A 27,500-nucleotide genomic window follows, 5' to 3' on the forward strand; every position below is an offset into this window, starting at 1 on the left:
ATATAATATAATATAACATAATATAATATAATATAATATAACATAATATAATATAATATAATATAATATAATATAATATAACATAATATAATATAATATAATATAACATAATATAATATAATATAATATAATATAATATAATATAATATAACATAATATAATATAATATAATATAACATAATATAATATAATATAATATAATATAATATAATATAATATAATATAATATAATATAATATAATATAATATAACATAATATAATATAATATAACATAATATAATATAATATAACATAATATAATATAATATAATATAATATAATATAATATAACATAATATAATATAATATAATATAATATAATATAATATAACATAATATAATATAATATAATATAATATAATATAATTCTTTATTATTTATTGAATTAGCAGGAGGGATATTATTTCTTTTCTTTTTTTCTTTATATTATTTCTATCTCTGAAAGTGAAAGTGTGTATTTGTTCAGCATTTTCTCACCTACTCACAATATTTACTGTAAGCACGTCTGCCGTTTGCTGATACACAATGAAGAGCTGAGCTTCACTACTGTATGATGCATTTCACAACACACTAAACTTGGTCGTCCAGTGATATTAAAGAAATGTTTAAGAGTTCAAGATGCGGGGAGAAAATTCGCTGATGCGCTTTCAATTTCGCTTTCACAAAATGTGTTCGTAAAAGATCATCTTACAGATGAATGCTGAATAAGCATGGAGAAAAACAAGATATTAAAAACGTTATATATTTATATTATTATATTGTCAATTATTTTTAATATTCTATGAATAAATAAAAAGTTTTTCTTTTTTTACGAGCTAAACCAAGAGCAAAATATATTACTACTGTAATAACACTGTAAAATGACAGAAAACCATGTTAATAATGACAATAGCAAATATTAAATACGTTTAATTGTTATATAATAATCATACTGTATATTTAATTAAAATTATTAAAATCTTCAATATCAATTAATTCATATTTATTTAATTTAAAATATATTAAATGTATATAAAATTTTTTTATTCATTCATTTTTCTTCGGCTTGGTCTCTATTTTAGAGGTCGCCACAACAGAGTGAACGGCCAACTATTCAAACATATGTTTTACACAGCGGATGGCCTTCCAGCCGCACCACAGTACTAGGAAACACCCAAACACACTCATTCACACACACACACACTCATACACTTTGGCCAATTTAGTGTACTCAATTCACCTATATTGCATGTCTTTAGACTGTGGGGAAAACCGAAGCACTCGGAGGAAACCCACGCCAACACGGGGAGGACATGCAAACTCCACACAGAAACACCAACTTACCCAGCCAGGGCTTGAATCAGCGACCTTCTTGCTGTGAGGCCACAGTGCTAACCACCGAGCCTACGTGCTGCCCATTTTTTTATTTATTCATTTATTATTATTATTATTATTATTAGAAGTAGTATTATTATTATTATGGTTGTTGTTATTAAAAACAGAAACATTTATTCATAATTTTTTGAATGTTAAACTTATTTGAGCGTATATTTGGAAAACAGATGAGTTTTCAAAAAGATGCAACAAACATCAAACCCTTTTCTTTGATATTTACACCAAACCGTCACACAATCTCAGGCGTTTTTTAACTTGGTGTGTCTCATTTCAAGGCTCTGCTTATCAAAAAACCCAAACAAACATTCCTTTAAGACCAAAATGACCCATAATCATCCTCTAAATATCCAAAACATAAAAACCAAAAGCTTTTACACAAAAAACGGGTAACACAGAAACAATAATCACTAAAACACTGCTCTCTGCCATGTGTAGAATGATGCTTCTCACTTCACATTAATAGTTATTTTAATATGTATTAAAATTAATGTAATCCTGGAGCCATCGCAAAATATATTTGTTTATTCTCTAATAATTATTAATCAGTTACATTTATGCATGTTATAATAACAATTAATTCGGTATTCACCTCAAACATGTTTGACACGATACACATTTTCTTTTGTGTTTGGTATGAGCCCAGCAGGCGTCACGGTGGCGCAGTGGGTAGCACGATCGCTTCACAGCAAGAAGGTCGCTGGTTCGAGTCTCGGTTAGGTCAGTTGGCCTTTCTGTGTGGAGTTTGCATGTTCTCCTTGTGTTGGCGTGGGTTTCCTCCGGGTGCTCCGGTTTCCGCCACAAGTCCAAAGACATGCGGTGTAGGTGAATTGAATAAGCTAAATTGTCCATAGTGTATGTGTAAATGAGTGTGTATGGATGTTTACCAGTGATGGGTTGCAGCTGGAAGGACATCCGCTGCGTAAAACATATGCTGGATAAGTTGGTGGTTCATTCCACTGTGGTGACCCCTGATTAATAAAGGGACTAAGCCGAAAAGAAAATGAATGAATGAATGAATGTAATCCTGGAGCCATCACTAAATATATTTATTTGTTGATTCTCGAATAATTAATTATTTATTTATTTATAAGTTACATTTATGCATGTTATAATAAAAATTAAGTTGGTATTCAACTCAAACATGTTTGACATGATTTCTTTTGTGTTTGGTACGAGCCCAGAGATTAGAGTATCAGACCATTAGAGTATCAGAGAGCTGCTCGATTAGGAAATCATGATTATTTTGGTCAACATTGTAGGCCATAAGACCACATGTATACTTTTCGTTAATCCTCTTTAAATAAGGTTGCTATTACACCAAAACATTTCGAAGATTATGAAATGAGGTGGGTTTCCTCCAGGTGCCCCGGTTTCCCAAAGACGTGCTATAGGTGAATTGGGTAGGCTAAAATTGTCCGTAGTGTATGTGTGTGAATGCTGCATAAAACATATGCTGGATAAGTTGGCGGATCATTCCGCTGTGGCGACCCCTGATTAATAAAGGGACAAAGCCGAAAAGAAAATGAAATGTCCTAATGCTAAAGTAAAATGGGACAAAGGGCGACACGGTGGCGCAGTAGGTAGTGCTGTCGCCTCACAGCAAGAAGGTCGCTGGTTCGAGCCTCGGCTGGGTCAGTTGGTGTTTCTGTGTGGAGTTTGCATGTTCTGCCCGTGTTGGCGTGGGTTTCCTCTGGGTGCTCCAGTTTCCCCCACAGTCCAAAGACATGCGGTACAGGTGAATTGGGTAGACTAAATTGTCCGTAGTGTATGTGTGTGAATGCAAGAGTGTATGGATGTTTCCCAGAGATGGGTTGCAGCTGGAAGTAAATCCGCTGCGTAAAACATATGCTGGATAAGTTAGCGGTTCATTCAGCTGTGGCGACCCCAGATTAATAAAGGGACTAAGCCGAAAAGAAAATGAATGAATGAAAAATGGGACAAAGTAAAACCTAAAACTAATAAAAGTCCTTGAAATTGTCGAAAGAAAATAGAAGAATAAAAAAAAACTAATAAAAATATACAAATGAACTAAACTGTGCTTTAAGCATTGTGTAATTTGATTACATTACATATGATTTGCATTAATTATTAATGATGAATTGTCCCCAGCTAGCTCTCTGCAACTCAGTGTGAGACGCGAATGAGACCCTAAACCGAGGTCCTGTCTCTCTGTGGTCGTTAAAAATCCCAAGACGTTCTTCGAAAAAGAGTAAGGGCTTAATCTTACAGCATCCTGGCCAAATTTGCCCACTGGCCTCAGTCCATCGTGGCCTCCCAACTATCTCCATATCATAATCCACTCCTCTCCACCAATCAGCTGGTGTGTGGTGTGCAGTCTGACACAATATGGCTGCCGTCACATCATCAAAGTGAATGCTGCACACTGAAGGTGGATGAGGAGATTCTTCCCCAAAAATGTGTAAGGCGTCTTGAATGTCCAGAAAAGCGCTATATAAATGTAAGGAATAATAATAATAATAATAATAATAATAATAATAATGATGATGATGATGATGATGATAATGATAATGATAATAATAATACTGATAATAATATTAATAATAATAATAATATTATTAATAATAATGATAATAATAATAATAATAAAAATAATAATAATAATAATAATAATACTGATAATAATAATAATAATAATATTAATAATAATAATAATATTAATAATGATAATGATAATAATGATAATGATAATAATAATAATGATAATAATAATAATGATAATAATAATAATAATAATGATAATAATAATACTGATAATAATAATAATAATAATATTAATAATAATAATAATAATAATACTGATAATAATATTAATAATAATAATAATATTAATAATAATGATAATGATAATAATAATGATAATGATAATAATAATGATAATAATAATAATAATGATAATAATAATGATAATAATAATAATGATAATAATAATAATAATGATAATAATAATGATAATAATAATAATGATAATAATGATATAATAATAATAATACTGATAATAATATTAATAATAATAATGATAATGATAATAATGATAATAATAATAATAATAATACTGATAATAATATTAATAATAATAAGATAATAATAATAATAATAATAATAATAATAATAATAATATTAATGATAATGATAATAATAATAATAAACAGTTTATTGAATATAAGCAGTAGATTAATTAGCATGCTGTCACATTAAGAGATGCATAGATCCAAGTTAGTGTTACATGTTCATTTTCTCTTTATGTTAATTAAATAAATAACAAATGAGGGTATGAAAGCTGCATTTAGACATATTTTTTGTATGTATGTGATAATTTAGTTAAAAAGATCACTTCATGTGTGTGTTCTGTTAGTCTCTGAGGCCATGTTGACACGTTCATGAGTATATTCAGAAACGGAGTTTTCCCAGCTTTTGTTTGAAAAAAATCTCAGTACACATGAAAAGGCACTGTGATGCATGTTAAGGGTACTCCAAACCAACAGGTGATGATAATGACACTTTTATGCTGGGTTAACACCAAGCGAGGAATTAAGTATTTGCACAAGTCTATTGCATATAAACGAAGACTATAGTTTTGAATGGGGAAAAGTGTAACGGCAAATATGGCGAATGAAGCACCGCCTACTAGTATAGGAACCAATCATCGATCCCTATAGACTGAATATTCTGCGGGGGAGTGGGGAGGACCACACATGAGTTTCTACAGATTTTTTGTGTCTAAAGAGAAGGTTGTTGTTTTATTTTATTGCTGATTCCTTATATGAAATTTAATCATAAGCTTTGCAATCATTTTTAGAGAATCTGATGTTTCCCCAATCAGACAGAATGCCTGAGCATACTGCCAGAGAGACTTCAAAAATGGCCACCAAGTGAAATGAGTTGCCTTGAAGAGACTTTGATACAAGTCAAGGCAAACGTGAGAACAGACAGATTACTGATCTGAAGGCATTTGGCACAAACATACGGACTTTGCTGTTGTGAAATCAACCATGCTGGCCAATCGAAAGGAGAATACACCATGCGCTCGTCCACTCGACCACATTGTACCTCGAGTTTCAAAAAAACGTTCACCCTGGCTGGAGTTTTCCAGAAAGTTTCAGTTTTAGTCACCTGATATTGCATTGTAAATAAACAGCCAAACCATGCAGAAAAGAACTGCGGTTTTGAAAATACCCAAATTTAGCCTTGAGCTGAGCACATGCACACAACAGCACAAGCTCTCTTTCATGCTTTTAAAAAGATGAATGAATCTAAAATACTGAAAATAATGAAGCACATCCCATGATTTCACTGATTTCCACGTGAAACTGAGCTTCGCGGAATAAAGAAAGTGGAATGTTGCAAGGGCTCGGGATATGACGTAATGATCCTTTTCTTCAGCTCTAATTGTTGGCGTCTTGAACATGTACACAATGTGGTCTACTAAGACGAGATTGTTGTAGCTGACGTCTGCTGATGCAAACTATTTTCTGGTTAGGTTAACTTACCTTTAGGTGATTGTATCTTTGACTCTAGGCCCTTGGTTTAACTGTAAATAGGTCGTAAAAGTATCGACTTTGGTACCAACTTGGGTACTGCAATCAAAAATAGGGGTAAAAAGATAGTAAACCGATTGGCTTCACTGTCCATCACAGCCATATCTGTTGAGAACATATGCCAACAAAAGGACCAATCAGGTGCTCAAATATTAGCATTTTTAACTTTTCAGTACCGACTGGTGATGAAATTGATACTTTTGACAAACCTACTACAAAGTGGACTCAGCAGTGAAAAACTGTCTATTATAGCTATTTCGCATCCAAATGGGAACATATGCCAACACAACAGCCAATCAGCTGTGTTTAAATAAACAAAATATTAGTGGAAAATAGGGATTTTTAAAAGAATTTCAGTACCGATTAGTACTGAAATCGATACTTTTGACACCCCTACTACAAAGTGGACTCAAACTGTCTCTTAACAGCAGTTTAGCATCAAGATGAGAACATATGCCAACACAACAGACAATCATCTGTTTAAGGCAACGCTCGAATATAAGCAGGAAATAGACAATTTTTACATTTCAGTACCGAATTTTGGTACCGAAATCGATACTTTTGACACCTCTCCTACAAAGTGGACTCAAACTGTCTCTAACAGCTATTTAGCATCCAAACAAGAACATATGCAGGCACAATAGCCTATCAGCTGTGTTTAAATAAACAAGCTATTAGCAGGAATTAGATGCTTTTTAAATTTCAGTACTGATTGGTCCCGAAATTTATACTTTTGACAACACTATTACAAAGCAGACTCAAACTGTCTCTAACAGCTATTTAGCATCCAAATGAGTACATTTGCCAACACAATAGACAAACATCTGTGTTTAGGAAATATTAGCGGGAAATAGACGTTTTTAAAATTTCAGTATCAACTGGTACCAAAAATCGATACTTTTGACAACTTCAAAGTTGACACAAACTGTTTCTAACAGCTATTTAGCATCTAAAAAAGAACATATGTCAACACAATAGACAATCAGCTGTTTAAATAAACTAAATATTAGTGGAAAATAGGGATTTTTAAAAGAATTTCAGTACCGATTAGTACCGAAATCGATACTTTTGACACCTCTACTACAAAGTGGACTTAAACTGTCTCTAACAGCTATTTAGCATCCAAATGAGAACATATGCCAACACAATAGCCAATCAGCTGTTTTGAAATAAACAAAATATTAGCGTGAAATAGATCCTTTTAAAATTTCCGTACCGATTGGTACCAAAATCGATACTTTTGACAACACTACTACAAAGTGGACTCAAACGGTCTCTAACAGCAATTTAGCATCCGAAAGAGTGCATGTGCCAACACAATAGACAATCAGCTGTGTTTAGGAAATCACTCAAATATTAGCAGGAAATAGACGTTTTTAAAATTTCAGTATCGACTGGTTACAAAATCGATACTTTTGACAACCCTACTACAAAGAGGACTCAAACTGTCTCTAACAGCTATTTAGCATTCCAAATGAGAACATATGCAGGCACAATAGCCTATCAGCTGTGTTTAAATAAAAAAGCTATTAGCAGGAAATAGATGCTTTTTTAAATTTCAGGACCGATTGGTACCAAAATCGATACTTTTGACAAAACTATTACAAAGCAGACTCAAACGGTTTCTAACAGCTATTTAGCATCCAAATGAGTACATATGCCAACACAATAGACAATCATCTGTGTTTAAGAAATCGCTCAAATATTAGCGGGAAATAGACGTTTTTAAAATTCCAGTATCGACTGGTACCAAAATCGATACTTTTGACAACTTCAAAGTGGACTCAACTGATTCTAACAGCTACTTAGCATATAAAAGAGAACATATGACAACACAATAGACAATCAGCTGTGTTTAAATGAACTAAATATTAGTGGAAAATAGACATTTAAAAAATTTCAGTAGCGATTAGTACTGAAATCTAAACTTTTGACAACACTACAAAAAAAGGGAACTCAAACTGTCTCTTAACAGCTGTTTAGCATCTAAATAAGAACATATGCAGGCACAATAGCCAATCAGCTGTGTTTAGGAAAGCGCACAAATAATAGACGTTTCTAAAATTTCAGCAAAGATTGGTACCGAAATCGATACTTTTGACAACACTACTACAAAGTGGACTCAAATGGTCTCTAACAGCTATTTAGCATCCGAAAGAGTACATGTGCTAACACAATAGACAATCAGCTGTGTTTAGGAAATCACTCAAATATTAGCGGGAAATAGACGTTTTTAAAATTTCAGTATCGACTGGTTACAAAATCGATACTTTTGACAACCCTACTACAAAGAGGACTCAAACTGTCTCTAACAGCTATTTAGCATTCCAAATCAGAACATATGCCAACACAATAGACAATCATCTGTTTAGGAAATCGCTCAAATATTAGCGGGAAATAGACGTTTTTAAAATTTCAGTATCGACTGGTACCAAAATCGATACTTTTGACAACACTATTACAAAGCAGACTCAAACGGTCTCTAACAGCTATTTAGCATCCAAATGAGAACATATGCCAACACAATAGACAATCAGCTGTGTTTAGGAAATCGCTCAAATATTAGCGGGAAATAGATGTTTTTTAAATTTCAGTATCGACTGGTACCAAAATCGATACTTTTGACAACTCTACTTCAAAGTTGGCACAAACTGTTTCTAACAGCTATTTAGCATATAAAAAAGAACATATGTCAACACAATAGACAATCAGCTGTGTTTAAATGAACTAAAAATTAGTGGAAAATAGACATTTTAAAAATTTCAGTACCGAAATCTAAACTTTTGACAACACTACTACAAAGTGGACTCAAACTGTCTCTTAACAGCTGTTTAGCATCTAAATAAGAACATATGCAGGCACAATAGCCAATCAGCTGTATTAAGGAAAGTGCTCAAATAATAGACGTTTCTAAAATTTCAGCATAGATTGGTACCGAAATCGATACTTTTCACAACTCTACTACAAAGTGGACTCAGCAGTGAAAAACTGTCTCTAACAGCTATTTAGCATCCAAATCTCCATGCTAATGAAAGGACAAGGCTTGAGCTCTGCAGGGGAATGAATGCATTTTTTCCGACTACACAAACCAGGCGCTTTGCACTAAAACAACAGGTTTATGGCTCACATGCTTCATGTTTTCCGAGGCTCTGCAGAAATGCTCAGCGAAGGAGACCAAAGCGGCGTCTGAGGTGAAGGTTGAGATGGCCTCGGGCTGCAGGAGAAGAACAGAGGAGTGGGAGGAAAGGAAAAACAGCTCACTCACATGAAAAAAAAAACTCCCTTGCAACACTTTGAAAGAACACATTATGCTGCATTAATCCAGTAAGGAACACAAGACTCAAGCACACAACAATTATACAAGATTAAACAAATGAGAATTTTTCCATTAAAGGGCACCTATGATGAAAATAGTCTTTTGTTTGCTGTTTGGACAGAACTGTGTGTAGGTATAGTGTGTCCACAGTCATATTGAAGTGATATAAAAACAATTAATTTCCTGACGTTAAAATAGGAACCAAATTCTTCTCATTTTGAGGCCGACAGCAACGTGACATAGGAGTGTGGTTTCCCTGCCCACTGATTTGATTGACAACCGCGTTTTAACATGTCTCCATAGTAATGTGTATAATCATATCGACAAGACAGGACGTGCGCAAAGCAACCGGGATTAAAAGATCTGTTCAGCTCTCTGTGATCATCAGTCATCAGAGTTTTACAAGTTTAAAAAGTTTCTAAAACGGTGCATGTTAATCAATTACAGCGATTTTACCGCCTTTATCACCACAGACTGAACTTTGTAACGTCATTGTGTGTGACTCATCGTTGCAGAAAGGCTTGAATTAACTCTGTAACAAATACATCAAATAATCATTGGGAAAGTTCCTACTGTAGTATTTCTCATAACGTTACGTGAGATCTGCTTCCTTCATGTCTGTCACTGTGATGTTTATCTGACGCAGCCAGTGAGGCACACTCTGACAGGCACGCGGGAACGGTGGGAACCAGCATTAAAGGCACAGGACACAAAAACAGCTACATTGTGTTTAGAGCAGAAAAATCCAATTTTCTGAAAGGTTTAATAAATAATCTGATGGGTGTTTTGAGCTGAAACTTTACAGACACATGATGGAGACACAAAAGACTTGTATTAAATATTGAAAAGGGGTAAAATAGGTGCCCTTTAAATACTTTACAGTTTGATAGCAATACGGTGATACTTTTTTGTAATATAGTACCACGGTAATACTACTGAACTGTATACAGGAATAATATATTTAAAAACAAATAAGTTAATATATTAATAATAGCAATAATAATCGTTTACATTCTTTTTTGTTTCATATAACTAAAAATAATTATCAATATTTGTCAATTACTAAAATACACAGCTAAATGACATCTGCTAATATTTGTAAAATAAAATAATACAGTACTTAAGAATAATAAAACAACATGTTAATAATTTCTTTACTGAACTGTAGTAAGAATTGCACCAATAAAGAAACATATTTCAATAGCAATAATACCATTGTACAGTAGGTAAATGAAAATAAAGGAAAATAAAACAGCTCTGTATCAAAAAATAGCATTATATCAAGTATTAATATAATATTTTTCATTTATTATTATTTTATTTATTATATCGAATGGCCTAAAAATAAACAAATAAAGAGGATTTTTTAAATAAAATGATTTACAGTTCAAGATTAATATTGGGATATTTCTCTAAAAATCATTGTAATATTGTTGCATTATAAAGTGCAATAAAGATTAAAACTAATGTAATTAATACAAAAAAAATCTTGACTATTGTATATTTAATAACATTAATAATAATAGTTACCATTATAATTATAATTTTAACTCATTGACTTGAAAATAAAAAAAACGTTGCAGAGAAAGATAAAAACTAAAGTAATTCTAATACACTCACCGGCCACTTTATTAGGTATACCTGTCCACCTGCTCGTTAAATCAATTTTCTAATCGGCCAATAACAAGGAAGCAACTCAAAGTATTTCAGAAACTAATGATCTACTGGGATTTTTACGCAAAACCATCTCTAGGGTTTACAGAGAATGGTCAGAAAAAGAGAAAATATCTAGTGAGCGGCAGTTCTGTGGGCGCAAATGCCTTGTTGATGCCAGAGGTCAGAGGAGAATGGCCAGACTGGTTCCAGCTTATAAAAAAGGCAACAGTAACTCAAATAACCACTCGTTACAACCGAGGTCTGCAGAAGAGCATCTCTGAACACACAACACGTCCAACCTTTAGGTGGATGGGCTTCAGCAGCAGAAGACCATACTGGGTGCCATTCCTGTCAGCTAAGAACAGGAAACTGAGGCTACAATTCACATAGGCTCACCAAAACTGGACAATAGAAGATTGGAGAAACGTTGCCTGGTCTGATGAGTCTCGATTTGTTCTGCGACATTCAGATGGTAGGGTCAGAATTTGCCGTCAACAACATGAAAGCATGGATCCATCCTGCCTTGTATTAACAGTTCAGGTGGTGGTGTTGGCGTAATGGTGGGGGGGATATTTTCTTAGCACACTTTGGGCCCATTAGTACCAATTGAGCATTGTGACAACGTCACAGCCTACCAGAGTGTTTTTGCTGACCATGTCCATCTCTTTATGACCACAGTGTACCCATCTTCTGATGGCTCCAGCAAGATAACGCGCCATGCCATAAGCGAGAATCATCTCAGACTGGTTTCTTGAACATGACAATGAGTTCACTGTACTCAAATGGCCTCCACAGTCACCAGAACTCAATCCAATAGAGCACCTTTACGATGTGGTGGAACGGGAGATTCGCATCATGGATCATGCATCATGGCAACTGCGTGATGCTATCATGTCAATATTGAGCAAAATCTCTGAGGAATATTTCCACTACCTTGTTGAATCTATGCCACGGAGGATTAAGGCAGTTCTGAAGGCAAAACTAGTGAGGTGTACCTAATAAAGTGGCCGGTGAGTGTATATTTATTAATAATAATAATTACTATTGTTATTATTATTATTATTATTATTATTATTAAGAAGAAGAATAGTATTTTATATTCATAAAATATTATATTATTCATTCTAATGTAATTTATACTAATGTAAATAATTTAAAGAACTAATGCAATTTAAACAAAAATGTCAAACAAAAATTATTTACTAATTATTATTATAAATACGTACAATAAAAAATAAATATTATGATTATAATTCATATAAATTTATTATTATTATATTTAAATTGAACAAAATTTTCCAGCTCATTGACAAAAACAGTTGCATCAAAGAGTTCCCTATACTTTATGAATCCAATAAAGGACACACAAGCTCAGCAAACATCAGTAAAGACCTTTATACCTTTACCCTCTATATTAGCATGAGTGGTTTGATGCATGAATTATATACAAACACACGTGGGACACAGTAAATATTGACAGACGTCAAAGGAGCCGGTTTGTGGACAGAAGGCTATATTTATCATGCACACAGACTGACCTTAAACGTGCGAACTTCTGCGCTTCTGTTGTTGAGGTTCGGGGCCAGTAAACTCTTCCAGCCTTGAGGATCATCCTTGTAGGGAAGCTGACCGGCCCGCAACTTCACATACAGGACACCGTCTCGGGACAGGATGGATCTACACAATTCAATTCAAGTTTATTTCAGGGTTTCTGTAGGTTTCACCAAGTAAAATTTAACACTATTATGAATGAAATATTTCCCAAATGATGTTTAACTGAGCACGGAATTTTTCACAGTATTTCCTATAATATTTTTTCTTCTGGAGAAAGTCTTAATTGTTTTATTTCGGCTACAATAAAAGCAGTTTTTATTTTTTTAAACCATTTTAAGGTCAATATTATTAGCCCCCTTAAGCAATAATTGTTTCAGATTGTCTACAGAATAAGCCACTGTTAAACAATGACTTGCATAATTACCCTAACTTTAATCTAATTCATTCAATTTCAATGTCAACATCTCACACTGTGCTAAAAGCCAAACTGAACAAGTGGGTTTTAAGAAGGGATTTAAAAACAGTAATGGAAGAGGCTTGTCTAATATACAATGGCCACTCATTCCACAATTTTGGTGCAGCCACAGCAAAAGCCGCATCCCCTCTGAGCTTTCGACTGGTCCTGGGCACACCCAGGAGGAGCTGGTCGGCTGACCTGAGCGAATGAGAAGGTGTGTAAGGACAGAGAAGCTCAGAGAGGTAAAGGGGTGCAGTACTATTTAGACACTTAAAAACAAATAAAAGTAACTTAAAATGGATCCTGAAATGCACGGGCAGCCAGTGGAGAGAAGATAAAATCGGGGTGATGTGCTTGTATTTGCGTGTGCCAGTTAAAAGACGTGCAGCTGCATTCTGAACAAGTTGCAGTCGAGAAATAGAAGACTGACTCACCCCAATTAACCTAGTTAACTAATAATTAACTAATTAACCTAGTTAAGCCTTTAAATATCACTTTAAGCTGAATACTAGCATCTTGAAAAATATCTAGTCAAATATTATTTACTGCCATCATGGCAAAGATAAAATAAATCAGTTATTAGAGATGAGTTATTAAAACTATTATGTTTAAATTATAGGTGGGCATAGATTATTTTTTTTTAAATCTAGATTAATCTAGACTAATTTCGATTAAATCTAATCTAATCTAGATTAAAATGGCTCATTTGAATTCTGCCGAAGGCATTCAGAATATATGTGCTACCCAAGTAATAAGTCTTTAAGAACGGGTTTCTCGAGCCAGGTGGTGCATTAGACCAGGGGCTTATCTCCCATTTCCAAAATGCATCACAAACTGCTTGAGAAACTGTTCTACTATGATAATTGGTGATGAAAATAAATGATGTTCAGTAAGATGTACTTGTGTTTACGAACTGTTTATTCAGTTAAACATTAATGTTGAACTGTAGGCCTACATAAGCTCCAAACAGCGTTTTCATACTTGCTTTACAGAAAATGCTGCTTCTCAATTTCAAGTTTACAGAGCCCTGACGGTGTGTCAAACATTGAGTATGTTTACATGGGCAACAATACTTTAATCTGATTTTAATATGAATACTCAGATTCAGAGTATATCATGTAAACAGAGATTTTTGATTACCTTAATGCGACTAAAGTCATAACTGAACTAAACAGAAATGGAATTAAGACATGTGGAGTAGCGTATATTAGTGTCCTTATTGAAGTAAACACTGCAATCAAACTATTACCGTCATGTAGGACTTTTCGCCATATTTCCGACAAGATCCAAGACACAGGCGGCTGTCAGTAAAGGACCACACACAAAACACACAAACACACAGAGCGAAATGCGGAAGTTTTTTTCTTTACGTTTGGCGAGCGTTATTACATTCTATAGCACTCTCACTAGTCCTTGCTTCTTATTTGCGTCTAATACTCCAGTTTGTCACGGCGTATGAATAAAATGTTATTGAGTTAAAGTGAAACTGCTGAACTGCAGCTAAAGTCAGGCGTCCTGCTGATTTGATTCAGAACGGCACTTGTTTGTCAGACGGCTCACCGGTCAGGTATACATCCGCGCTAAACTATCAAGGTGAAAGTAATCATAGCTTGCGTAGAATAGACAAAGCACCCAACCCAACTTTGAGAATAGATTAACGGCGATATTTTTTTTTTATCGCGCGATATGAGTCTCGCGTTAACGCAGCATGTTAACGCCGATAACAGCCCACCACTAGTTTAAATACAGTATGTGTTGAAAAAATCTGATTCCCGTTAAACAGAATTTGGGGGGAAAATAGTCAGGGTGGCCAATAATTCTGACTATAAAACTGTATACGGTGGTCCCTCGATATACTGCAGTTCACTTTCAGCCTCAACGTTTTTTTCGTGCAATTTCACATGCTTTTTTTTTCTACAGCCCATTGTGTTCTGTGTCCTGATTGGCTGTAATTTGGTCTAAAGTTTATGAGCTAATTAGAAAAGTTTTAGGGGGGCTGAGTAAAAATATAGGGGTTACAGCCCCCCTAAAATAGGCATAGTGATGCCCATGGGAAGCATTGTCAGTGCACAGTGAATGTCATTAAATCAATATGAAAAATATAACACAATCTAAATGTAAAGGTTTTAAAGGTTTTATATATCTATATATAAGATTTATATATCATTTATTACATTGAATTTAAAATACTGTAGTTATTTTCTTAATTTGTCATGAAAACTGACAACTTTATTGGAAAAAAATGGTTTTAAATAAAGAGTAGCATAGTGTAGCGTACTTTAATTGTGCTTGCAGAACCTGCAGCTCTTTTATGAAACTATAGTAAATCGAAAATCGCATTTTTAATCAGATAAATTGAACAGATAAATGGGATTTTCCCTCCAAATCATGCAGCCCTATCCTTTGCTCTGTTAAACATCAATTGGGAGTGTCACATTTCTATAGCATCTTATTAAGGCTGAAAGTTGTGGATGAAATCAAAGTTAAGCAAGCCTGGGAGAATGAATTAGGGGTAGAGATAGATTCAGAGAGTTGGGAAGAAGGCCTCGAGAATATACATACATGCTCAATTAACGTAAGACATCATTTAATTCAATTTAAAACCCTGCACAGGTTATACTTATCTAAGGAGAAACTACATAAGATTTTTCCTCAGGTATCTCCACTCTGTAATAGGTGTAAAGCGGCAGAAGGATCCCTAACCCACTTGAGATGGTTGTGTCCTAAATTACAAGAATATTGGGAAAATATATTTGAATGTTTTCCTAAAGCCCTCCAAAATAATCTTAAACCATGTCCACTTATAGCTGTTCTAGGGATATTTAGTAATTTAGAGTTGTTTAATAAATATGAAAGACAAGCCATGTTATTTGGTATGGTAATTGCCAAAAGGGTGATTCTGAGAATGTGGAAAACTGAACCTGTACCTAAATTTGGTATGTGGGGTAGGGATATCGTAAACATGCTTGCTTTGGAGAGGTTGAGATACATCAATAATGACAAATTGCAGATATTTGATAAAACATGGGGACAGATATTAGAACACCTTAATGCATTAGAAGAAACGCAAGCTAACCAATAACCCCTTTCAATAATATAGTAATTAAAGATTGAGTGTATTCACAGTTATTCACTATTTATAATCTATAATATTCTTAATAATGTGCCCAAACTATTATTTAACAATAAAACTATAGTCAGGATAACGCATTTTTCTGGTGATACAACAACAATGTTACTTTATAATTGCTTTTATTTATGCATTTGTGATACACCATTGTGTATTCACAATATTAATGTTTGTTTCGTTATTAATCTATTTATTTATTTATATACTGTCAAAAGTAATTTATTATCACCACTATGACTGTCGTTGAAACAAAATACCATGAGCAGTTGAGAAAGCTTGCACTTTGGGTTACCCTGGCAATACTCGTTGTGTTTACATCAGATGCTACTATGCTGCGCCTGGGGAAAGACACTGAAGTCTCAATGTGATTATGTTTCACCTGATAAATCAGGTATGTTTAATAAAAAAGTCAATGTGTTTATTATAATTCATGTAAAAACACGTGAGTACTCATTTCCTATGTGTTTTAAAGGGAATAGCTTAATTACAGTTGTTTATTGAGTAGCGTGATTCAGATGAAAGTACCGGTCAAATGACAGTTGGTTTGAGTTATGTTTGTTATAACTGACTCCCCAGTAAATAATATGGATTTTACTCAGTATGTGATAATTGAACAGAAAATAATATATATATTTGTATATATTGGTTGTATATTTGCTAATGTATAAAGTTTATGAGAGTGGAGAGTAACATTGGGAATTGGTGTCAAGTGTAACTGTTACAATTTAAATGATACAAATACCAGACGCATGATAGTTCTGTGAGCTTAGTAGTTTTATGGTCAATGGTTATAAACAGAGGTATTTACAGAGAAAGAGAAAGGAAAAAGATGGTTGAAAAAGAATTTAAAGTGTATTCTGTATCATACTGATAAATATACAGAAGGTATAATATTTATATGTGTTAATTATCAGAGAGTACAGAGTGTATAAATATTTGAAGAATTCATTGTGGTGAAAAAGAGAAAAACAAAGAGAACAAAACTGAATGTTTGATTAATTGATTGGTGAGGATATATTTTCAGTACATGATTTGTGAAGACATGTTTGCTATACTATGACTGTTAATAAACAGAAGCTACTATGCTGCGCCTGGGGAAAGACACTGAAGTCTCTTTTTTTTATATAATTATTTTTTAGGGGTTTTCACCTTTGTTTATTGACAGGACAGTGGAGATTTACAGACAGGAAAGTGTGGGGAGCAGAGATAGGGGAAGGACTGGCAAAGGACCTTGAGCCGGGAATCGAACTCGGGTCGCCGCGAGCACCTGGGTGCTACGTGTCGACGCACTAACCACTAGGCTATTGGTGCCGACAGACACTGAAGTTTCAACGTGATTTTGTTTCTCCTGATAATTCAAGCACTTTTAATCTGCCTACGAGTTCCGCTGCCAGGACCCGTAACACATTACCTGACCAACTAAATGATACCTTGCTTTGTGTATTTGTCGCTCTGTGTTCTGTTGTTCAGTTGTTCTGTCATAGGTTAGTGTTTTTTATGTATTGTATTTTATATGCATTATATTTTAGTGTATTGAATTGGGTGGTTTTTTTTTTTTTTTGGGTGGGGTTGGTTTTTCCTTCTGTATTTTTGGCTCGTTTCCACTGACTGGTACGGTACGGTTCGGTTTGGTACGGATCACCTTTATCAGGCTTGCGTTTCCACTAACAAGGGTACCCTTTTGGTGGGCGTGGTGTATGACAGAAAGTTTCGGTCGACGTCAGTCTCCCTCGAGGAAATGTCTACAATAAAGCTGTACAGGTCACTTACATATCATATGAGAAGCACTTCTCACAACACAGATGCTTTACACACATAAATACTTGTGTAGAAATGTTTATTACTAACTTTTCTATGAACATGAGTTGATTATAACTGAAAATCAATGACAGTGCGAAACACCCAACTGTAACGTCTGTAATTATATTAAATAAATAAATGAACATATATGAACACATACAGCCCCATACAGTCTCTGATGTGTTACCAACTACAGAAGAACTACATATAGCAGACATTTCGTCCGTATTTAGGTTCAAAACAACACAAAATATAGCCTACAGTCAGTGTAAACCTCTCATCTGTGTCTGTAATCTTCAGCAGCACATGTAGCCTCTGTTAGACAGTAATTCCGTCATTCTCGTTCATATTAGTCCAAAATGTGAAGATAATAAGTTAGTTATACATGGCATTTTGTTCATGTTTGCTGAATAATAATGTGCTCCTTTTTTCCGGCTTCTCCTTTGTTTCTTCGCGCTTCACTCTCGCGTTTGTCAGTGTCTGACAGGATCGGGTTTCAAAAGCACATCAATAATCAAGCGCAGGTTATTATCATCAGCTCAAGAAGTTTGTTATTTCAGATATAATGTTAGACACGCGCGAGCGCTAGCAAGAAAGCGAAACCGCTCGCGCCTCAGACTGGCTCGTAAAAAACTACGGGGCACAGGGTAAATCTGCTCTTTTTCTTGGCTTTGTGGCTGTTTATCAAGACGACGACAAGGTTTGTTTGAGCCCAGATCAACCATGGCTCGTTATTATATGTATTTATAATTCCGCTGTATTCTCTCGGCTCGTCGGCTGTGTATTTCAAACATGGCGGGTTTTTTGTTTTCATTCTGGCTTGTTGCGTAAGGGAATGACGCCTCTCTGTAAACCAATAGCGTTCAGCTGCGCGTTTGGCTCCGCCTTTTGGTACCTTTTCTCTTGTTTGGTACCCTTTCGAAAGGGTGCTGAAAAAGTGGTACGGTACGGTTCGGTTCGGTACGCTTTTTGACAGTGGAAACGGCCATAAAAGCGTACCAAACCGAACCGTACCGTACCACTCAGTGGAAACGGGCCTTTTGTTGTAGTCTTATAAAAAGTAAAAAGCACATAAATAAAATAAAAAAAAGTTTTAAAAAAATAAAAAAAAAACATTAGGAAATTTTTGAAAAAGAAATCGAAAAATAACGAGGAGCTTAACTGTAACTATCTACTGTAAGCACATCTGACCTTTACAGTTAGCAAAAAAGAAGTCATCACTGTCTAGCTAGGCGGCTCACTGGCTAGTTTGCCTCCATAGACTTACTGCAGATGCTGGGTTCCTTTACTGATGTCGATGTTCAGCTCCCAGTATCGAGGACCTTTCACCTTAATCTAAATGGCAAATGACAAAAATGCAAGGTCAGACTTTCAGGCAGTTTAGCATGAGCTGCAGTTGAACGTGGTTGAAGTGATTACCCGTTTCAGCAGGTGGAGTTCGGGCAGCATTGTGGGAGCCATCAACTCCACGGTGGTCTCTTCGTACCACTGCGTCTCCTATTAAACGCATACCACATGCACGCACAAATAGATTAGAAAGCGAACGCTGTGCATCATGACGTATACGTGTGACTCAAAGCAAAGACGTCTCTTTGTGATTGCAGTGAACAGTTGGTTGTCTTCATTTTGTGGGCATCCTTTAATTGAAAAGTGGAGTCCTGTGGAAGCGGCAGGAGAGCCGTGGTCAGACGCGCGGTCAACCTTCAGCAGTCCTCAACTGTGTTTTTTCGGGATGACGAGATGTGGAACTAAGTATTGTAATACGTTGTTAACAGGGCTTGACATTAACTTTTTTGATCACCAGCCACTGTGGCTAGTAGATTTCCAACATTACTAGCCACTCGCCATTTTCACTAGCCACACTTTTCTTGTTGGGAAAATATATTACAAGCATAAATTAGACTTAGGCATGCTAAAATGACTTGTCTGTCTAACCCGCCAGAGCTGAAATCTACCTGCATTTGGTGGGTTGGTGGGTGTTAATGTAAAGCCTTGATTGTTAATAAGTTAAATGAGAGGAAAATTATGCTTTTAACCATCGATTGGATTTACGAAAGATTCTTTATTGACCCTTTTCGCATGACGAGATGTGGAGCAACATGCTAATAATGCAGTTTACAACAACTAAGTATTGTAATACGTTGTTAACAGGGCTTGACATTAACTTTGTTGATCACCAGCCACTGTGGCTAGTAGATTTCCAATTTCTAGCTACTCACCATTTTCACTAGCCACTCTTTTCTTCTTGGGAAAATATATTATATGCTTAAATTTGACTTAGACATGTTAAAATGACTTGATTTAGATGTTGTGTTATGTCCACATGCCTTCTCATTCATTTCACTTCTTGCATGTATTGTGTATTAGGTTGCTCAGTGCGCATGAGCAAATGGGTTGTGTCGCAATTTTTTTTTGTGTCGCAATTTTCAGGGCTCAAAATTAAGGATTTACCAAATTTATCTCTGACCACACCAAATAAGTATTTCTTAGCCACAAATTTTTAATGTGTCAAAACAAGAAAAATATAGCTTTATGGGTGCAATTTTTAATTCAACAAAACTTTTCTTAACATTACATTTACAAAATAGAATTCTTGTCATGTGTCTAAAATATGCACAGTAATCTGTCCTGGCTAAAAGTCCCAGATCAGCAGTTAACTACACATAAACGGGGAGTAATCTCCCATTAAAGCAATGTTATTGTAAAAAATATAATTAAATCATATTAACAAAGACAACTGTGAGCAAAAGAAAGCAGTGAAACATACCGTGTGTGATGATGAAAGGATGATCATGCACACAGGGTTAATATAGGCCTGTTAATAATCTGTTCAAAGATAAATTCAAATGAAAGCACTGACCGCTGCTGCTTACCAAAGAATAAGGGAATTTTTTAAAATCTTGAGCTCTTGAAAGCAGCAGGGCTGTGGGTGCATGATCATCACTCTTTGTCCAGTCTATTTCAAAGGGAACCGATCGCAACAGTTGCGCTTGCTCTAGGCACGGTTGCTTTGCGCAAGTAAACAGTTGCGTGCACGCTTTTTAACAGTCGCGCGCATCACATCACCTGTGCGCACGAGTGATCATCCTCTCGTTTGATATTTACCTTTTTTTTTGCTTTTTTACTTGCGTGAACACATTTATTTTTTTTCTGTCGTGCTGCTTCTCAATTCTAGGATGACATTTGCAAGCATACTGGACCATGCTTATTGTCGAACCCTGCTTTAAGAAAACTACGCATTAAAAATGATTTCCAACCAGAAAAAGTGGCTAGTGAAGGTGTCTGTCTAACCCGCCAGAGCTGAAATCTACCCGCATTTGGTGGGTTGGCGGGTGTTAATGTAAAGCCTTGATTGTTAATAAGTTAATTGAGAGGAAAATTATGTTTTGAACCATCGATTGGATTTACGAAACATCCTTAATTGACCCTTTTCGCATGACTGTTATGACGTGTTTAATGGTCATCAGCATTTTAAATACTTGAAAGTTTTAAATGTAAAATTGTTTCTAAACGATGTACATTTATATGTGAATATTATGTCATCTTTATATCAAATTACAAAAAACTAATTACTGCTTGTGCAAAGTGTTTCTAATGCAGTGTCTATGGGGATGGGACAGTAAATTAAACATTATTCCCTCTTCTTGCTGACATTATCAGTCTCCCACTTTTTTTCCTTCTGAAAGTCTTGATAACACCATCGTGGAGTTTTTCTTTTATTATTTTAGCAAATAGGATTGTAAAAATATGATTTGTTGTACTCTCCCATTCACTGCACTCTAAGCTTACTTAACTATGACGACTTACACTGCTGAGAAACCAGCAATGTGAAAAGAGTCTTCTTAACTGACAGTTTCCTCTTATTTTCTAACTTAAGGAAAATAGCAAGGATATTTTGTATCCATAAAAAACATCTTATTGTTCTTGTCAGAAATTGCAAAAAAAAAAAAAAATTAATTAATTAATTAATGTTCTTGTTTAAAAATAAATATTTTTCTGAATCTAAATTTCCTTTTTAAAAAGTCTTCAAAAATGTTTGTCAAACATGTAAAAAAATAAATCTTTTGATAAATGTTTGTTAAAAAGTCCCTGTATACTTGTAAACTTTAAAAATTTATATATATAAATATATAAATGTTTGTCAAAAAAGTAAAAAAAATGTTGTCAAAAACTCAAGAAAATATAAAAGGTTTAATGTAAAAAAAAAAAAAAAGAAAAACTTCAACTTCTATTCAACATTCTGAAAATTTAAAAATTTAAATAAATAAGTAAATAAATAAATAAGTAAATAAATAATAATAATAAATACCCATTATATATATATATATATATATATATATATATATATATATATATATATTAAATGTGGTTAAAAAATGAGATAAAATTTCAATGTAGCCTTAAATGACTGTTTTTTTTAAATATACCATCATTTTAACCATAACTGTGATCTTACATTTTTTTCAAGAACTGCACTTAGGAAAATATAAAAATAAAGCTGAAATTAAATACTATGGCACAATCCCAATTCTATTTTTGTACCCCTTCCCGTTCCCGTTGGCCCTTTAAACAGAGTGTGAAGGGGAAGGGCTTCAAAATTTACCCCTAAGAAATGGGACAGAACTACAGCACCTGTCCACGTCATCATATGTCATCGCGATCTCTTGCTTCATATGAGATCAGACGATGGCGACTGCTGTAGTTATTCCAGTTGTGTTATTTTTTAGGTATTTATCTTCAAGAAATCGCTGAAGGCATACATGATGTAATCATATCGATCAGGCTCCCGCACATGCCCTTTTTCCTCTTGGATAAAAAGTGCCCCTCAAAAATGACTTGTAACAGTAAGCAGTACTGGCTGTAACTGTATGTGAGTGTAAGGTTTTGACAGACCACATGAGGCCTTCCGGCACATGCAGCAAATACCTTATAGGTGACATCCAACAGAGCGTAGCAGGGTTTGAGAGAGTCTACATCTACAGGCACCAGCAGACGAGGTTCTGCCGCAAGAACAGCCAGATGACGCAACGCCTGGAGGTGATACCTGGAAAGAAACACACATGAAACATATGCTCAGACAAAACAGCACAAAAACAGAGAGGATGAATACAACTCATAACCTCATGAAAATCTATTCTGAAACTAAATAAATTGAATGTGAGAATGTTTGAACAGTTTTATCATCATACTTAAGCTTTTTTTTGTATTAGTAAAAATAAAATATAGTACTCGCAGAACGTGGTTACTAGCAGAGTTATTATAGTTAGCAAACTACATTTTTTATTACTTTAAAGAGAGACACTGTGGAGAAAAATACAAATATGTATCACTACACTTCCCCAATTAATTAATTAGATTAAGAATGACAAACATATTTTGTATTGCATCTCAAATGTTAGGTTTCAATATGCAAATTAAATTTTAATTAAATATGCGCTAATTTGCATACAAGCATAAACATAAAAATAATTTTTTTGACATGAAGAAATTAAGATTCACACATCAAGTAAAAGCTGGGTAAACAATCTTATTACTGATGTATGGTTTGCTAGGATAGAGATACAAATATTTGCCAATCTGACTTAAAGGGCACCTATTTTACCCTTTCTACAAGATGAGAGGTAAGCTTTTGGTAGGTATTTCAGCATGTTAGAGAGAGAGAGAGAGAGAGAGAGAGAGAGAGAGAGAGAGAGAGAGAGAGAGAGAGAGAGAGAGAGAGAGAGAGAGAGAGAGAGAGAGAGGAGAGAGAGAGAGAGAGAGAGAGAGAGAGAGAGAGAGAGAGAGAGAGAGAGAGAGAGAGAGAGAGAGAGAGAGAGAGAGAGAGAGAGAGAGAGAGAGAGAGAAAGAGAGAGAGAACGCAACGTCCGCCACGTAATTAATATAGGCTAGACTAAAACTGTTTTATACATCACATGTATAAATCCCGCCATGGACATTAGATTAAGATGCCCACTGGTTTAAAAAAGCAGAGATTAAAATAAGATGGCCAAATGAGAACTTTTCTGTCATAAACTATAATAAAACAACTTGTCAAAAAGAATAAAAAAAAAAATGAAACCCTGTGCACAGATTAAATACAGGAACGGAGAAAAGGGCGCTCTTTTATTATCAGCTGTCAGTCAGCGCCTGCTCTTTTTTTTCCTTTCTCATCGCACCTTTTGCTGTGTGCAGTGTAAATGCAAACAATCGGATAAGAGTCACTTTTAAAAGATGATGTAAGCAGGTCATTAAAAAAACGAATACAGCCACAAAATCAGAAGATCTGTAGTGTAAATGCAGAAAATGACACATAGGGCTCTACTTTGACGATCCATGCGCAAAGTCCAAAGCGCAGGGCGCAAACGCATTAAGGGCGTGTCAGAATCCACTTTTGCTATTTTAAGGACAGAAAAATCCACATTGCGCCGTGGCGCATGGTCTAACAGGGTTTAGCTAATTCTCTTAATGAGTTATAGGCGTGTTTTGAGACTAAACCAATCAGACTCTCATCTCCTATTCCCTTTAAGAATCAGTTGCACCGCGCCATAGTGTATTTGCTATTTACATGCTGGACTTTGTAAGTGGAAAAACTGAGCATTTCACTAGCAAGAAATACATAATAATTTTGTTTGTTAAGCGCAAAGATTTGTTTCAAAACCATTTCTAAATTGAGTTCTAATTTCCAGCAAATGAATAAAGGAACAATAATAACGAAGTGTGGTCAAAAAACTGAGTTATATCCAAATACACATGCTGTTCCCCATAAGGTCCTGACGGGTGGACAAATCCAAGCTTGTTTTTAATAAAACAAATATAAATATGCATATAATAAATACTACTGCTACTACTACTAATAATAACATTATACAAAAGCAAATTGTTATGAATAAACTGAAAAAAGCCTCCCGAGATGAAGGCATGAAAGTATAGTGTTTATATTTATGTAGGCTAGAAAATAATATGTTTTGTAATATTTTAATCCTTTAATTCTTTTTCATTTGTAAAGATATTTGCGTATTGCTGTACGTCCTGTGTGTATTAAGTTATTACTTACAATGTGTAAGCGAGGCGCATAACTAACGCACTGGACAATAGACCAGTGTGCTAGACAATAGGCCAGCTTTGATCTGGTCTATTGAACAGTTTATTTAAGTTTCTCAAAATAGCAACCCGCCGATGCACCTCAACACGCCTCTTTTTTAGATCAGAACACCTATGGGCGCACATATTAGCGCAAATGCATTTGCCATTTAAACAGCGTGCTGCAAAACGTCAAAATGACTCTTGCGCCGAGCTGAAACTAGCAATTGCATCGCGCCTTGCGCCGGGTGTATGATAGGGCCCATAAAGTCTCATTCAGAGTACAAGCGAAAGTGGTTTTCCTCAGAAGTGAAGATAATGGAGCTGCATTCGCTCATTGTGACGTGTATGTCTTGTATGTCTACCTGTTGTCTGTGCTGTGAGCAGGAAAATGAGGATAAAGTGCACAAAGAAGTGCAGCGATGGCAGAGTTGGAGGTGCTGAGGGTGTACCTGTGGAAACAACACAAATAGATGTCAGAAAATGAGACTTCATTTCACTGAAAGCATATCGAGAGTGGAAAACATAAATCAGCAAACAATGCATGCAAAATGACGACGGAAAATTAGCGAACAATGCAAACAATGGATGCACATGCTGAATATTCAATTGTTTCCGCAGGCCATATTTCAGAGCGCGTACGACACACGCAATTGTGTAGCGAGGGGGCAAATTGGTCATCCATTGTTCACAGGTACTATTTGTGCTCTTTCAAAGGCCTCACTTAAAAATAATGGGCGAGTTGAAGAGTGCACTCGAACAGGTTCTGACAGGACGAGAGGCTCTTACTGTGCATGTCATTGACCTGGTTAGAGGTCAGATTATTTCTCTTTAAAAACGCTTGAGAGTCTGTGTATCAGCCCACCACAACACCAGCTGCTCAGTGCTACACATTCACATGTCTCTGAACATTTATTATATGCCATTTGTCTGATATCTGAAGCAGAACAAAGGGTCTTGCATAAAATACAAATAAAGAAACACACATCTTGAGTGTGCAAAAGTGTTTACTGTGTGCTTAATTCAAGATTCGAAAGGAAATATCCTTGTACAGATTAGACTTGTGAACGTTTACCTGTTCTTCTACTTCATTCATTTTCTTTTTCGGCTTAGTCCCTTTATTAATCTGGGGTCGCCACAGCAGAATGAACCGCCAACTTATCCAGCATATGTTTTATGCAGCGGATGCCCTTCCAGCCGCAACCCATCACTGGGAAACACCCATACACACTCATTTATGTGTTCTACTTCTGTATCAAAAATAAATATTGTTTATTATTTAGAATTTTGATATTTCAACTAGTTATATATACAGTTCTGTCTGGTTCTCGAATCTGATTGGCTGATAGGCGTGCGATATTCTGCAATAACAGCACTCTTAGAGCCTCTTCACTCTTGTATATTACTCCGCCTGCATACAGCAACAGAAAATAGATAAACGCACTACAGTTTGACAAATATTGCAGCTGTTGGACAACATAATGCACTTCTAAGGGGGAGAATGAAGTTGTTTTAGATTGCATCTATGCAGTTTATTTATAAGGATAGAGCCTATATTAAATATTTATAATTTCGGAGATCAGCGGCCATCAGCCTGTATTTGAGCAGAGCAAAGATGGTTGCGCCACAAGATGACAACAGAGACTGAATAATAAGTCCTTAGGGGAGAAATACGCAGCATTTTCTTTTCGTATTTCAAACTACAGCTGATCAAACCATTATAAAACAGGTAAGTGACATTCTAAGTTGATCTCTCTCTTTTGTATGTTGTAGTTCTGTATTTATACCATAGTAATCTGCCAGTGTTTGCCTTGCTTTTGCCTTTTTCTCCCGATAACAAAAGAGAAAATCTGGGAAATCTGAAAGCTGGTATTCTGTGATTGAATGGTGGAAGAAAGTAGTTCCTCGTACATAAAAATTTGAGACTCTCCGTGTTTGATTTTCTTTTTCATAGACCATTTTGAGGGATGTAAACAAAAACAATGGCCCAACCTATTTCCTGTTTTAGATTTTTTAATTTCTATAGCTTCTGAGAATCCAAAAAGGGCCACACATTAATAAATAATGTTGTGTTACCTGTTTTAACATTAAGTTATGATTGAATTGCCTCTTGTTACAGTTATGAAATAGTTTGATAACAAGCAGGAAATGTTCATGGGCCAATGACATGACCACACTGAAATGGTCTATACCAGGCATGGGCAAACTTGATCCTCGAGGGCCGGTGTCCCTGCAGAGTTTTGCTCCAACACTAATCAAACACACCTGAACACCCTAGTTAGTGTCTTTAAGATAACTAGAAAGCTACAAGCAGGTGTGTTTGATTAGGGTTGGAGCTAAACTATGCAAAGACACCGGCCCTCCAGGATCGAGTTTGCCCATTATGCTGTCGAACTGTTGTATAAATGCAATATCACACAATATCGAAGCCTCCCACCAGTAACGATATACAGCCATACGACACTGCTACTCATGTGATATTGCTCAGTATGTTCATGTCTTAATTTTGTAATGCGAATATAATAAGAGGAGTACAACACTTGTTTTGCTTTTTGTTT

At 35.2% G+C, this 27,500-nt stretch overlaps 1 protein-coding gene across 2 annotated transcripts in view; it reads right to left on the reverse strand.

Annotated features, from left to right (window-relative positions):
- The window catches only part of anapc1 (anaphase promoting complex subunit 1), a 170,444-nt gene that overhangs the window by 16,115 nt on the left and 126,829 nt on the right, over positions 1 to 27,500 (reverse strand). For both annotated transcript variants that reach the window (XM_056470420.1, XM_056470419.1), the window contains exons 39-44: positions 25,308 to 25,394; positions 22,810 to 22,927; positions 19,303 to 19,380; positions 19,151 to 19,218; positions 12,481 to 12,619; positions 9,098 to 9,184 (exon numbers count right to left, since the gene is read on the reverse strand). In XM_056470420.1, the coding sequence (XP_056326395.1) occupies positions 9,098 to 9,184; positions 12,481 to 12,619; positions 19,151 to 19,218; positions 19,303 to 19,380; positions 22,810 to 22,927; positions 25,308 to 25,394 (577 nt within the window). The remainder of the gene's footprint in view (positions 1 to 9,097; positions 9,185 to 12,480; positions 12,620 to 19,150; positions 19,219 to 19,302; positions 19,381 to 22,809; positions 22,928 to 25,307; positions 25,395 to 27,500) is intronic.

This window comes from Danio aesculapii, chromosome 13 (genome assembly GCF_903798145.1).
Source record: "Danio aesculapii chromosome 13, fDanAes4.1, whole genome shotgun sequence".
Taxonomy (NCBI): Eukaryota; Metazoa; Chordata; class Actinopteri; order Cypriniformes; family Danionidae; genus Danio; species Danio aesculapii.